This window comes from Bison bison, unplaced genomic scaffold (genome assembly GCF_000754665.1).
Source record: "Bison bison bison isolate TAMUID 2011002044 unplaced genomic scaffold, Bison_UMD1.0 scf7180017864508, whole genome shotgun sequence".
NCBI lineage: Eukaryota > Metazoa > Chordata > Mammalia > Artiodactyla > Bovidae > Bison > Bison bison.
In genome coordinates this window covers 999,045-1,013,116 of record NW_011495064.1, presented here as the reverse complement: position 1 = coordinate 1,013,116, position 14,072 = coordinate 999,045, and the positions used below count along the sequence as shown (strand labels likewise).

Genomic DNA, 14,072 nt, shown 5'->3' with positions numbered 1-14,072 from the left:
GCTCGGTCTCCACTGCTGCACGAGTTTTTCTCTAGATGCAGTGAGCGGGGGCCACGCTCTAGTTGTGGCATGCAGATTTTTCACCGTGGTGGCTTCTCTAGTTGCAGAGCACAGGCTCTAGGGCACTTGGGCTTCAGTAGTTGTGGTTCCCAGGCTCTAGAGCACAGGCTCAGTAGTGGTGGTGCACGGGCTTAGTTGTTCCAGGGCATGTGGGATCTTCCTGGATCAGGGATTGAACCCACGTCTCCTGCATTGGCAAGCAGAGTCCTTACCACTGAGCCACCAGGGAAGCCCTCTTGCTGAGATCTGCCAGAACCAAGGCCATGGGGAGAGGCCACCTCCCCATCTGTTCCAGGGTGCTTCCTTCCCCATCTTGCCCTCTAGTCCCCCACCTGGAGGGGCCTGCATATCCCATTCAAAAGTCAAGGTCACTTCTACCTTTTTTTTTTTTTTTGGTGCAGATTTAGCTGGAGGGCGCATCCCCAAGAATTCAGCCCGGCAGAGCTGATGGCAGTCTTGCAGGAGGCCGGGCAGCTTTCTGTTTCCTGAGGGGCAGCTCACATCACCTCCGCAGCTTGGGGAGAACATAGAACCCTTCACGGCCACACAAGGACAGCCATTCAGCCCCCGAGACAATCAGGAATTCACTGGGACTAGGTTTTCCTTCTTTTCACACCGAAGTGACCATTTTATATGTCTTTGGCTGAAAAAGGAGCGTTTCTGTTGAATCTGGATTCACCAAACTGAGCTCCGCGACATGAGGAAGTTGAAATTGGCTTACGGTCCTCGGGTACACAGAAAGGCTGGTGTGTCAGCAGATACGGGCTGAATCACGAATTTGTTCAGGAAGTCCAAGATTAAGTCCAGTTTATATTATTATGTAACAAGCTTACCTGCCAAGCAACACATCCAGGCAAATAAATTTAAAATATTTTTGTGCAGGATACAACTGGGATTCAAAACTTGTATTTACTTAAGACTTGTGTGAATGGTAAATAAGGCCACTTCTGTGGAACCCCTGAAAAAGGCAGTTTAAATATTTGGAGCAGGAGTGAAGGCCTTACCCACTCAGAAATGAGGAACATCAGGCTGGAAAGGTGAGTTCCTGGACCACCAGGCAGGAAAGGGCGATTCTGAAATAAAAGACTAGAAGATGGGACACCTGCAGTCTTCATACCAGGCAAAGATAAGCATTTCTAAAGTGCAGACATGGGGGAAAAAAGATGTCAAACAATACTTAATAGTGAACTGTTGTCATCACTCCTGAAAGGACAGACAAAGGATCTCTGCAATCTACTGCTTAATAAAAAGTATGAGAGGACAATGACCAAAACAGTGAAAATTAAATTTTTTTTCAGAATTCTGGAAATTAAAGGCTTACAACAATTCAAAGAGAATCTTACTTAAGAAAAACAGCTGAAAGGACTTCCCTGGAGTCCAGTGGTTGAGACTCCGTGCTTCCAATGCAGGGGGTATAGGTTCAATCGCTGGTTGGGGAACCAAGATCCCACATGCCATGTGGCACAGCCAAAAAAGGAAAAAATAGCTGAATCTGGGTAAAATGTCTTGTGGCAATGATTCACCCTAATCTCACTCTTCTCTCCCCAGCAGCCTTGAAGATCGAGAGCTCCCAAAATAACAACTGAAATCCAGTATGCAGTCTCAAGACCAGGCAGAGATGGTGATGCATGCTGTCATGTTCCGCTCTTGAACCCATGGACCGCAGCCCGCCAGACTCCTGTGTCCATGGGATCCTCCAGGCAAGAATACTGGAGTGGGCTGTCATGCCCTCCTCCAGGGGATCTTCCTGACCCAGGGATTGAACCCACGCCTCTTATGTCTCCTGTATTAGCAGGTGGGTTCTTTTACCACTAGGGCCACCTGGGAATGTCCTAGTCTGTTTTAAGGATTCATCTGATTAGTTACAGCCCACCTGGAATCATCTTCCTTTCGATGAACTCAGAACCAACTGATTGGAGATCTTAATGGAGGGTTAGGCAGGGTGTTTACACTGGGGTCAAAAATTTTGGGAGCCACCTTAGAATACCACCTCCCCCATTTTCAAACTGAAATGTTGGTAACTTAATAAAAGCCACCATTTTTAATGTACCAGTAAGAAAAAATAATAGTCAATGAAAATGTGATATTCCATCAGCTGTAAAGTACATCCCAATTTCAGAGATGCTGGCTGTGAAAGAAAGCACACTTGTTTCTTACTGTTTCTCACTGTGCTGCCTACAGGAGCTGACGTGGTGAAGAGTCTAGGTGAGGACAGCGGTGGGTGAGGACTCGTGGCCTCTGGATCAACAAATAGTTTATTTTTGGGTCACGTGGATTAGCTTGTCTTTGACTGCAGGTAACATAAAGCCTAAATCAAAATGGTCTAAACAGTAAACAGAATATATGATTTCACATGGTATGACATGAAATCTCAATGTTGGCTGTCTCCGCTTTTAAGGGTCGTGAATTCCATGGCTCAGTTGTTCTCAAGGACCCAGGTTCCTCACAACTCTCTTCTCTGTCATCTTCCACTGGCTAGCTGGCTCTCCTTGAGATCCTAAGACAGCTGTATCTGTTCTGGGTGTCTGTTTAGACACGGCAACATCTAGTTCCTTACCAAGTATCTCAAGAAATGGTAGCTTTTCCAGGAGTGCAGCAGAGGACCTGACTTTGTATTTCAAGCTTAATTCAACTAATGGCAAGAACGACTTTTCCATTAGTTGTTGACACCAGTAGTATTCAACCTTGGTTGTGCTGTTGAGTCATCTGAGAGCTACTGAAAAAACCTCAGGTTCACACATCCCAGGCTTCCCTCCAAAACTCCAAAACCACAATTTCTGCCTGGAGTGGGCCCCACGCATCAGTATTTTTCTAACCCCTGAATGGTTGTGTTTAATAAAACTACTCAGTGAACCGAGGTAACCGTGCTGGACGTCAGGAATCCTATTAAGACCGGGCACAGGTAATCCAACATTCTTGCCCCTGAAATTACTGAAGTTCTACAATTGGGTCAACACACTGGAAGACTACGCTGTCGTTCAGTTACTAAGCCACGTCCAACCCTTGCGACCCCACGGAATGCAGCACGTCAGGTTTCCCTGTCCTTTACTATCTCCCTGAGTTTGTTGAAACTCATGTCCATGGAGTCTGTGATGCCATCCAACCATCTCATCCTCTGTCGTCCCCTTCTCTTCCTGCCTTCAATCTTTCCCAGCATCAGGGTCTTTTCCAATGAGTCGGCTCTTCGCATCAGGTGGCCAGAGTATTGAAGCTTCAGCTTCAGTATCAGCCCTTCCAATGAATATTCAGGGTTGATTTCCTTTAGAACTGACTGGTTTGATCTCCTTGCTGTCCAAGGGACTCTTAAGAGTCTTTGCCAGCACCACAGTTCGAAAGCATCAGTTCTTCGGCGCTTAGCCTTCTTTATGGTTCAACTCTCACATACGTACATGATTACAGGAAAAACCACAGCTTGGACTATACAGACCTTCATCAGCAAAGGGATGTCGCTGCTTTTTAATATGCTGTCTAGGTTTGTCATAGCTTTTCTTCCAAGGAGCAAGTGTCTTTTAATTTCATGGTTGGAAGACTACACACTTTACTTATATTGTCTCACCAACTGACAAACCCTGAGTTTTGCTGTCGTGTGTCTTTTAGTAACTGATTGCAAAAAAGTTCTATGAAATATCACAAAGGATCTTAGAAATGAGAAATCTGTTCACGTTCCACTCAGCAATTTCCATAATGAAGACCTATGTGAGAATTTTTTTATGAAACTATTATTAAAACAGATTTTATACCTTTTCTCCTTCCTGAAAATAAGAGGTAAACAGATAATCACTTCATCGTTTTTGTTTGGGTTCTAAAAAAAGATCAGTGATAGGGTTGTCCTGGTGGTCTAACGGGTAAGATTTCATGCCCCTACTGCAGGGGGCACCAGTTCGATTCCTGCTCAGGGAACTAAAATTCTGCATGCTGTGCAACATGGCAAAAAAAAAAAAAAATCAGAGATACATTTAATACAGCTGTAACCATGCAGACCAAACGATGTGTTAATCCATGTACAGTTTCCGCCATTACAACTTTTTTATTATTTCCCCTGGTTGATTTTTTTTTAAAATTATGGTTTTTTTATGAGCCTTCCTAGTGGCTCAGATGGTAAAGAATCTGCCTGCAACGCAGCAGACCTGGGTTCGATACCTGAGTCATGAAGATCTACGGCTATGGTTTTATTATACATGTACTTGCTTGTAAGTGCTTCAAGGGTCAGTGAGATTCATCAGTAATTTACAGGAGGAAGCCAAGCGGAGCAGCAGTGGCTGTGGGCACTTCAGCCTGCTGATGCCCAGGCTTCAGAGTGCTTAAAACCGGGCAAACAGACCCTGATTCAAGGTACAACAGAGCAGAGGCCTGACTGCGGCAGTGCCTTGGAAAACCTGCTCTAACTGGGGAAAAGAGAAGCAAGTGGAAACTGGAGGCTGGAGACCAGCTGAAAATGGCTCTAGGAACCCCCATGCAAGCGACCCACTGCCTGAGGCTGGTGTAGGTGCACAGGGCACATCTGCGAATACGTCTCTTCTTTAGGTTGACTTGACGCCACAAGTTAAGATTCCCCTGACACAGAGATGCTTGCCTCTTCAAAATAATAATAATAGTTGTAGCTATTTAAATTCCTGTGACTCTCAGTCCCTCCAACCTCCGCTTGGGCTTCTAAGTTCAGAGGTGAGGTGGGCACTGCCTCTTTGAAAACAAATACTTTTTTCTTATACATAAACTTTATATGTGTATTTAAACTAGACAATACATAAAGAAAAAATTGTTAAAAACTGTCATAGAAGATTAAATACAAGTATTTTCAAGGCTCATGAAAAGAGAGAAAGTATAAGCTAAATATTTTTCTTTCTTTTCTAAGCAATGGATCCCATTATCCACCTCAAAAGGTGTTGAGGCTTAAATTATAAAAAGTCAAACAGTACTGAATAAAATAGCCCAGCGCCTGCACATGCTAAGTATGTGCTCATGTTCGCTTACTGTACAATAGCCAGTGTGAGCTTACATACAGGTTGGCCAAACGTCGCTTCTACCACTGCCCAAGCCAAGATCTTGAATTCAACTGTGTGTGAGCTTTAAAGAAGATATAAAATGTCAATTCTACAGGTAACATAACCACTCTATTGAACAATGTCATTAAGTTACAGAAGGTTCTTATAACGAACCTTGTTAAAGCATCGACTCAGCGTTTCTCCCATGTGGCTTCCTATGGGTGATTCTAGTGCTTTCTCTTTCCCTCCTCCCCATCACAGCCATGGAGTGAGCCTGGCAGACAGCAGTGGGAGCTGAGAGATGACCTGCTCTCAGCTCACAGACTCCCCATGCTAAGCGCCCAGGACCCATCCTTGTTTCCTCCTTTCTCAGGTCTTGTCTGATACACCTCTGCTTGAGTATATTCAATTTCCTTTCTGGCTTTTATGGGATTAGGTTACAACCAAAATAATTCTGACTCATATTTTCAAACAGGGCTTTGCTAACAAGCGTCACTAACGCTGGCCTCTACTGTACACAGCACGTTAGCGATCCTATTACATATAATGATGATCGTTTCAGTTTCACTGTATTTTTCTAATAATAATCAGTACTACTAAACAAAAGTACATGCTTAGAAGCTTATTATTTGTGCTTGGAAAATTCTGTATTTGAATATTATATTAAGATATCACCACACTCCTAAACTTTACATTCTACTGCAGTTTATGAACTAATGAGAAAGATAACCATTCTACTATCTTATCGACAAAAGATTTAGAAACTCCAGGCTTAAGAATGGCATAGCAGAAGCCCCGGCCGTCGCTCCGCGGCGCGCTCCCCGCCCGCTCTGCTCTCGCCAGGCCGGTCGCCGGCTGGGGAACGGTGTCGGCGCGCACCCCCGGCCCGCCAAGCTCCGTCCCGCCCTTGCGCCAGGGCAGCAGAGCGCGAGAGGCTGTGAGGCAGCCAGGGAACGAAATGTCATCACTGGAATTTCTATTAAAAAAAAAAGAATGGTATAGCAAGAGACACTGTTCCATTTTATTTATAACGGTAGGAAAATGGAAACAACTTTTTTGTCCAAAAACAGGAAATGGGTTTTAAAACATCAAACCATAATTTAAAACAAAGCTATGAGCAACCATTAACAACATGTTGTGAATGTATTTAATGACATGAAAAGAGTTAACTGTGTATTTACTGTCTACTCTCCGGATGTCTTCTATGAGAAACCTGATGGTTTTCTCTCTTCAAACTCCTATACCTCTTCATCCCTCCTTACTCAGTCTAACCTTGCTTCCTATTTTATTGAGAACATGCAATCACTCAGAAAAGACCTCTGCAACCTACTACCATAACATCTGCCCACCAGCTGGCATCTCTGTCATATACACTCCTCCTGTTTCAATGGCTGGAACCATCTTGGTGGAGACCAACCCTTCACTAATTAGACACCACGTTCTGTCCCTCTGCACTGTCCACGGAAGAGTTGCACTTCACTGTAATGACACAAGGGGGCGCTCTACATCAGGAATCTTGTAAACCACTCCAAATCAAGTCTTCAATTAGTCTCCAACAGGCACAGACACAAGCACTCTTCATCCACACAAAGCTACAGAAGAAAAAGCAAAAACACATTAGCTGGGGATTTCCCTGGTGGTCCAGTGGTTAAGACCCTGTGCTTCCAATGCAGGGGGCAAAGGTTTGATCCCTGGTTGGGGAACTAAGATCCCACATGCCATGCAGTGTGGCCAAAAAGACCAAGAAAAAAAAAAATATCAGTTGGTAAAAATTATCAACTTAGCCACACACCCCACCTCTAAAACTACTGGGGAAAAAAAAAAAAAAAAAACTAAACTAACAAAGTAAAAGACTCCAAAATAGTCAAGATGCTCCTGAAGAACAACATTAGAAAAATTATCAAACTGTGTGGTGTGCTGCTCAATCATGTTGGACTCATTGCGACTCCATGGACTGTAGCCCACCAGACTTCTCTGTAAATGGAATTTTCCAGGCAAGAATACTGGAGCAGGTTGCCATTTCCTACTCCAGGGCATCCTCCCAACCAGCGATCAAGCCCACGTCTCGTGTCTCCTGCATTGACAGCAGATTCTCTATCAAACTATATCAAAATCCAGTAAAGCTCCAGTAATTAAAGCAGTAGAGTATCAGAGAAACAGACAAAAGGAGCAGACAGAGATCCCAGAAATACACCTCCATTTGAAGAAACCCAATATACAACACGGGGCTATTACAAATCAGTGGGAAAAGCAGTCTTTTCAGTAGAATGGTTCTGGGAGACTCGTTTTCCATATGGGGAAAAAAAAAAAGAAAATCAAGTCTTTACCGCACACCCTGTTTAAAAAAAAATCAATTAGTCTTAATTCTTCCATTTTCCCTACACCCATAGCCACTCTCTTTTTCCTGAAATCAGTCCAATATACAAATACAGGCAAGAGATTAACAGCATTTCACTAAAGCTGAAGCTCAAAAGCTAGTAAGCATAAACAAAGATGTACAACTTTATGAAAATAAAGCTATGTGATACCATTTCTACATCCAATAAATTGGTCAAAAATTTAAAATCCTGACAATCAAAGCATTGCTGAAGGTCAGTTCAGTTCAGTCACTCAGTCATGTCTGACTCTTTGTGACCCCATGAACTGCAGCACGCCAGGCCTCCCTGTCCATCACCAACTCCCGGCGACCATCCAAACTCATATCCACTGAGTCAGTGATGCCATCCAACCATCTCATCCTCTGTTGTCCCCGTCTCCTCCTGCTCTCAATCTTTCCCAGCATCAGGGTCTTTTCAAATTAGTCAGCTCTCTGCATCAGGTGGCCAAAGTACTGGAGTTTCAGCTTCAGCATCAGTCCTTCCAGTGAACACCTAGGACCGATCTCCTTTAGGATGGACTGGTTGGATCTCCTTGCAGTCCAAGGGACTCTCAAGAGTCTCTTCCAACACCACAGTTCAAAAGCATCAATTCTTCGGCGCTCAGCTTTCTTTATAGTCCAACTCTCACATCCATACACGACTACTGGAAAAACCATAGCCTTGACTAGATGGACCTTTGTTGGCAAAGTAATGTCTTTGCTTTTTAATATGCTGTCTAGGTTGGTCATAACTTTCCTTCCAAGGAGTAAGTGTCTTTTAATTTCACGGTTGCAATCACCATCTGAAGTGATTTTGGAGCTCCAAAAGACAAAGTCTGCCACTGTTTCCCCATCTATTTGCTATGAAGTGATGGGACCAGATGCCATGATCTTAGTTTTCTGAATGTTGAGGTTTAAGCCAACTTTTTAACTCTCCTCTTTCACTTTCATCAAGAGGCTCTTTAGTTCTTCTTTACTTTCTGCCATAAGGGTGGTGTCATCTGCATATCTGAGGTTATTGATATTTCTTCCAGCAATCTTGATTCCAGCTTGTGCTTCCTCCAGCCCAGTGTTTCTCAGGGTGTACTCTGCATAGAAGTTAAATTAGCACAGTGACAATACACAGCCTTGACATACTACTTTTCCTATTTGGACCCAGTCTGTTGTTCCAAGTCCAGTTCTAACTATTGCTTCCTGACCTGCATACAGATTTCTCAAGAGGCAGGTCAGGTGGTCTAGTATTCCCATCTCTTTCAGAATTTTCCAGTTTATTGTGATCCACACAGTCAAAGGCTTTGGCATAGTCAATAAAGCAGAAATAGATGTTTTTCTGGAACACTCTTGCTTTTTTGATGATCCAGCGGATGTTGGCAATTTGATATCTGGTTCTTCTGCTTTCTAAAACCAGTTTGAACATCTGGAAGTTCACGGTTCACCTATTGCTGAAGCCTGGCTTGGAGAATTTTGAGCATTACTTTGCTAGAGTGTGAGATGAGTGCAATTGTGCAGTAGTTTGAACATTCTTAGGCATTGCCTTTCTTTGGGATTGGAATGAAAACTGACCTTTCCAGTCCTGTGGCCACTGCTGAGTTTTCCAAATTTGCTGGCATATTGAGGGCAGCACTTTCTCAGCATCATCTTTTAGGATTTGAAATAGTTCAACTGGAATTCTATTACCTCCACTAGCTTCGTTTGTAGTGATGCTTCCTAAGGCCCACCTGACTTCACATTCCAGGATGTCTGGCTCTAGGTGAGTGATCACACCATAGTGATTATCTGGGTCGTGAAGATCTTTTTCGTACAGTTCTTCTGTGTATTCTCGCCATCTCTTCTTAATATCTTCTGCTTCTGTTAGGTCCATACCATTTCTGAAGGTGGAGCTACGGAATTTCTTTTACACAGTTGGTGGGAATAAAAACTGTAAGAACTACTTTAGAAAAGACTGGCATTATCCTAAGTTTTTTTTTTTTTAACTGGAAAAAAATTGCTTTACAATGTTATATTGGTTTCTGCTGTACCACAATGTAAATCAGGCATAAGTATACACATTATCTTAAGTTTTAAGATGATAGAATAATTCTATTTCCTGATTCATACTCAGGACAACTCACACACATTTCCCTCAAAAGACAGGTAAAACACTTATTTATAATAAGAGTTTGTATTTTAAAAATTAAAAATAACCTCAATGTCCATCAGCAGTAGAATGTCTAAATAAATTGTAATATACTCATAGAAAAAAATTCTATACAAGAGTACAAATGAATGACAGCTGCACACATATACATAAATGAATCTTAGAAGCATAATGATGACTAAGAATAGCAAGTCACCAATAAATATCGACTATGATACTGTTTAAAATAATATCCAAACCCAAGCATAATATTCAGTTAACCTTACATATTTGGTAAATCTACAAAAAATAAAACAAGAGAATAAAAATACAAAAAGATAGTGACAAATCCAGAGTGGGAAGTAGATCCACAGAGACCCACATATATATCTATTTATATGTATCAAATATTGTATAATTTTTAAGTGGGGTAGGAGTGAGAAAAAGATTTCTATTTGAGAACATATATATTCCCATGCCAATTTCTAGAGACATTTCAGAGGGGGGAAAAAAGTGTTAAATTTTAATTTTACCTTTTTCATCTATTTTATTTTCATGATGACTTCCTTTCAGGATCCAAAATCTAATATAGAGGGAAAAAAATTCACAATCATTTTCATGTACTATCTAATTCAGGTACATCATCATACTCTTGTAATTTCTTTTTTTTCTTCTTGTAATTTTCTAAAGATTCCTAAACCATTAATCCTAGTAATCACCTAATAATATTTACTAGAAGGGGAATTGGAAATAGAATTCTACATACATCATTTTTTCCATATATGCTTCATGGTAATAAACAACCAAATATTTGGTATAATTTCTAATTAAAGGATAACTCTTCCTATTTCAAAACTAAAAGCATCCAGAAATAAGGACCTTTGACTTTCCAATATTTGCATATGCTCAAGGGAGTTTTTGCCACAAGATTAAACAGTTTGGTTTCAAAAGAATCTTTTCTTTTCGCTCACATTTCAATTTAATTTTGAAGAGATTAGGTCCAACTCATACATGGAAACGAAAGGACATAAACGACTATTATTTTTCAACTATCTTTTCTTACAATCTGAAAGAGCTTTTGAAGAAAACTTTGAAATAATCACTTGAGTATGCTTTGATGTAACTCTAAAATATTTATCAACCAATGATCCTTAACTTTCCTTCTAAGAGTATATCAGGAGTACTATTTCTCCTATCTGCTTTGTTTTCCATTGGCTGACTTAGCTACTGAGGTCGCTAAATACACTAAAGTTTTAAAGAACATTCCAATTTATACCAGCAACAAGTATAAATTTTCCTTTAAGCTACAAGGAAAAACATACAAATGAATAATTATTTTCTATACTGAAGTAAGTTGTTAAATTATCAGTCCTAATATAACCCATATGCTAACCCATGAAGCACTCTGCTTAAATGTCTTTTTAAATTCCCACCCTTAGGTTCAAACGTATTCTTTAAAAAAGAAAAACAAAAATTAAAATTGTACTTGCTTTAGCCAACAGTTCTTGTGTTTCATCAGTCAATGGAGCATGTGAAAACTTGCAATGTTCTCCCTGATAACATTTTGCTCCTGTATGGTAAAACTTGCAAGGATATTCATGTAACTCAAGTGTTAAGGAAGAAAAAATTTTTAATCCTGCTAAAATAACTTATTATTAATCTAATAACTTTATTTTTCCTATATGAAGTTCTTTTCTACTAGTAGAAACATTAAATTCTCTATGTAAAATATGAGACGACAGGACTTCCCTGGTGGTCCAGTGGCTGAGACTCAGCACTCCCGATGCAGGGGTCCCAGGTTCAATCCCTGGTCAGGGAACTAAAGCCCACATGCTAAAGATCCCACGTGCTGCAACTAAGATCCAGGACAGCCAAATAAATTAATGAATTAAAAATAAAAAGATCCATTCTTAATAAAATAAAGTACAAGACAATAAATTATTAACTGGGTTACAAGAAAATTAACTTTAGGATGATTATATACATGAAGTTTATTGGCTAGCACAGGACAAATTTCTCCCTCATAATCATTCTTAAACTACAGGTATGTTTCACTGATAAGACAAAAGAGATGTGCATTTTAAATACTTTGAGAAATTTGACTATTTTTAAAGCATTCTTTTGGGGTGAGGGAATTAAAGTCAATAAAATTATGTCTTGCAAATCTGGATCCTTCATATATTAGACTTGTTTAAAATGGGATCCATATATACAACTCTGATATTATTTTCCAGGAAAAATTTCTCAAGTTAGGGTTTGAGATTCCTTATATTGAATGACTTAAAGGAAAACAACTTTTGTGGTGATCAAATGTGCAGTTATCCTAAAATGTTATGTTCCATGTTTTCATAGCGTGTCTAGACCATTTATACTCAAGAGTTAGGGTTACTCTTCAATTAAGGGACAATTAATCTCTATACAGCACAGAGTATAACAGAAAAGAATTACTCCCAAACTATGCAATTCCTGCCTCTTTTACGAAGTAGATTTCATGAATACAGATTTAATTCATGGATGTCACAGCAGAAATTCTGAGAATGTTTTCCTGAGACCTAAAATGAAAGGTCTCATGACCCTGTTTCACTACCCAGTTAGACAGGATGTACATTTGAGGGAATTTCTAAAGATTCTTTCTTGGGGCAAGGGGGTGGGGGAGGGAATCTGTGAACAATATAATCACTTCAATACCGAGTTGAGCTTAGATATATAATTTTGTCATGGTTAAAACACTGGTTTCATTCAAAATTTTACATTCATGTAAACATTTATGAAAAGTAAAGTTACTGTATCTTGTGATAAAGGATATTATGCAAATATAGGCAGTTTTCCCCTCTGGTACAATATCCTTGTACATAAAACTTACACATTTCCTTTTTCTTCTCTATCTCTGCATCATGATCAAATTTACATTGGTCTCCCTGGGCCAAAGGAAGAAACAAGGAAAAGCCATTATTTCTCACAGTTAAGCCATTACAATTCCTACTTAATTCTGGATAAGCAAATGATTCCAGAAGAAAACAAAGTCTTAGGTAGAAGCAGTATAGTCTGATTTTTAAAGAGCTATTATAACTGCATTGTATTACACATATTGGCTTGCAATTTGTCAAGTCCTTAACATTTTTAACACAAAGCATTTAAAAAAAATTATCTATTTTCAGAGACATAAAACAAGGTACACGAATTTCATGGTCTAATGGTATTAAAATCATACAGAGTCTGTTCTCTTATCACTGTGGAATTACATTACTACTTTCTTAAATACAAAACAATATTTCAGTAAAATTTTCTACTTGAAACCTTTCCAGAAAGAAAACAGTTCTAAAATTATACAGGTATGCTTTTGGAGTGTCTAACAGAAACTGGTTTTAGAACATTTTTGCTATACCTTACATCTTAATGTATTTTTGCTTACACTATACCTTAATACACTTCCTTTCAAGAAAGTATTTACAAATTTGCTTTCCCTGGCGTTGCACCGTATGTTGGTTGATGAACCCCTGACTCATTCTCACAGGCTGCTGCTGCTCTTTAGATTTCCCATTCTATGAAAACAAAATCAAAAAACTCAATGTGAAAAATAAGAGATTAAACATTTGATTCCATTGTACAAAGTTATCTTAAACCACCTTTTAAAACATTAAAAAGTAACTCTTCTGAATTTTTGTATATCATTTGAAACAAATGAATGACTGTCAGTTTCAGTATCATTCCATCACTGAACATTAGTGTTTGTTCAATCTGAATTTTTATTGTATCTTCACTGTATGCTAACTGTCTGGCTCTTTGCGACCCCATAGACTGAAGCCCGTCAGGCTTCTCTGTCCATGGAATTCTTCAGGCAAGAATCCTGGAGTGGGCTGCCATTTCTTCCTCCAGGGGATCTTCCCAACCCCAGGGATCAAACCTGAGTTTCCTGCAGCTCCTGAATTGGTAGGTGGATTCTTTACCTACCAATTATTTCTTATTGCACCATCTGAGATTTTATTGTACTTGACCTCACTTAAAAAATTAAAAAATTTTTAAAAGGTAAGTTCCACTCATTGTGATAAACAGTGAAGTCTAAGAACAAGGCTCTTTAGAACACTAGGGACACAATGGAGTATTACTCAGCCATTAAAAAGAATACATTTGAATCAGTTCTAATGAGGTGGATGAAACTGGAGCCTATTATACAGAGTGAAGTAAGCCAGAAAGAAAATCACCAATACAGTATACTAACTCATATATATGGAATTTAGAAAGATGGTAATGACAACCCTGTATGCGAGACAGCAAAAGAGACACAGATGTATAGGACAGTCTTTTGGACTCTGTGGGAGAGGGAGGGGGATGATTTGGGAGAATGGCACTAAAACATGTATAATATCATATAAGAAATCAATCGCCAGTCCAGGTTAGATACAGGAAGCTTGGGGTTGGTGCACTGGGATGACCCAGAGGGATGGGATGGGGAAGGAGGTGGGAGGGGGGCTCAGGATGGGGAACACGTGTACACTCGTGGCAGATGCATGTTGATGTATGGCAAAACCAATACAATATTGTAAAAGTAAAAAAACAA

At 40.0% G+C, this 14,072-nt stretch overlaps 1 protein-coding gene and 1 non-coding gene across 3 annotated transcripts in view; one reads left to right on the top strand and one right to left on the bottom strand.

The window, feature by feature from the left end:
- Positions 1-6,023: 6,023 nt before the first annotated feature.
- ZC3H8 (zinc finger CCCH-type containing 8) overlaps positions 6,024-14,072 on the bottom strand; it is a 27,579-nt gene continuing 19,530 nt past the window's right edge. Inside the window, exons 5-9 of one of the 2 annotated variants that reach the window (XM_010829542.1) lie at positions 12,934-13,056; positions 12,321-12,432; positions 11,005-11,114; positions 10,048-10,097; positions 6,024-6,634 (exon numbers count right to left, since the gene is read on the bottom strand). In XM_010829542.1, the coding sequence (XP_010827844.1) occupies positions 10,068-10,097; positions 11,005-11,114; positions 12,321-12,432; positions 12,934-13,056 (375 nt within the window). In that variant the 3' untranslated portion in view covers positions 6,024-6,634; positions 10,048-10,067. Of the gene's footprint in view, positions 6,635-9,196; positions 9,290-10,047; positions 10,098-11,004; positions 11,115-12,320; positions 12,433-12,933; positions 13,057-14,072 lie in introns of those variants that run through there. The other variant, XM_010829543.1, reaches the window with a different exon arrangement.
- TRNAG-CCC lies at positions 11,261-11,333 on the top strand. Its single transcript has one exon. It is a non-coding gene; the product is annotated as a tRNA-Gly (tRNA).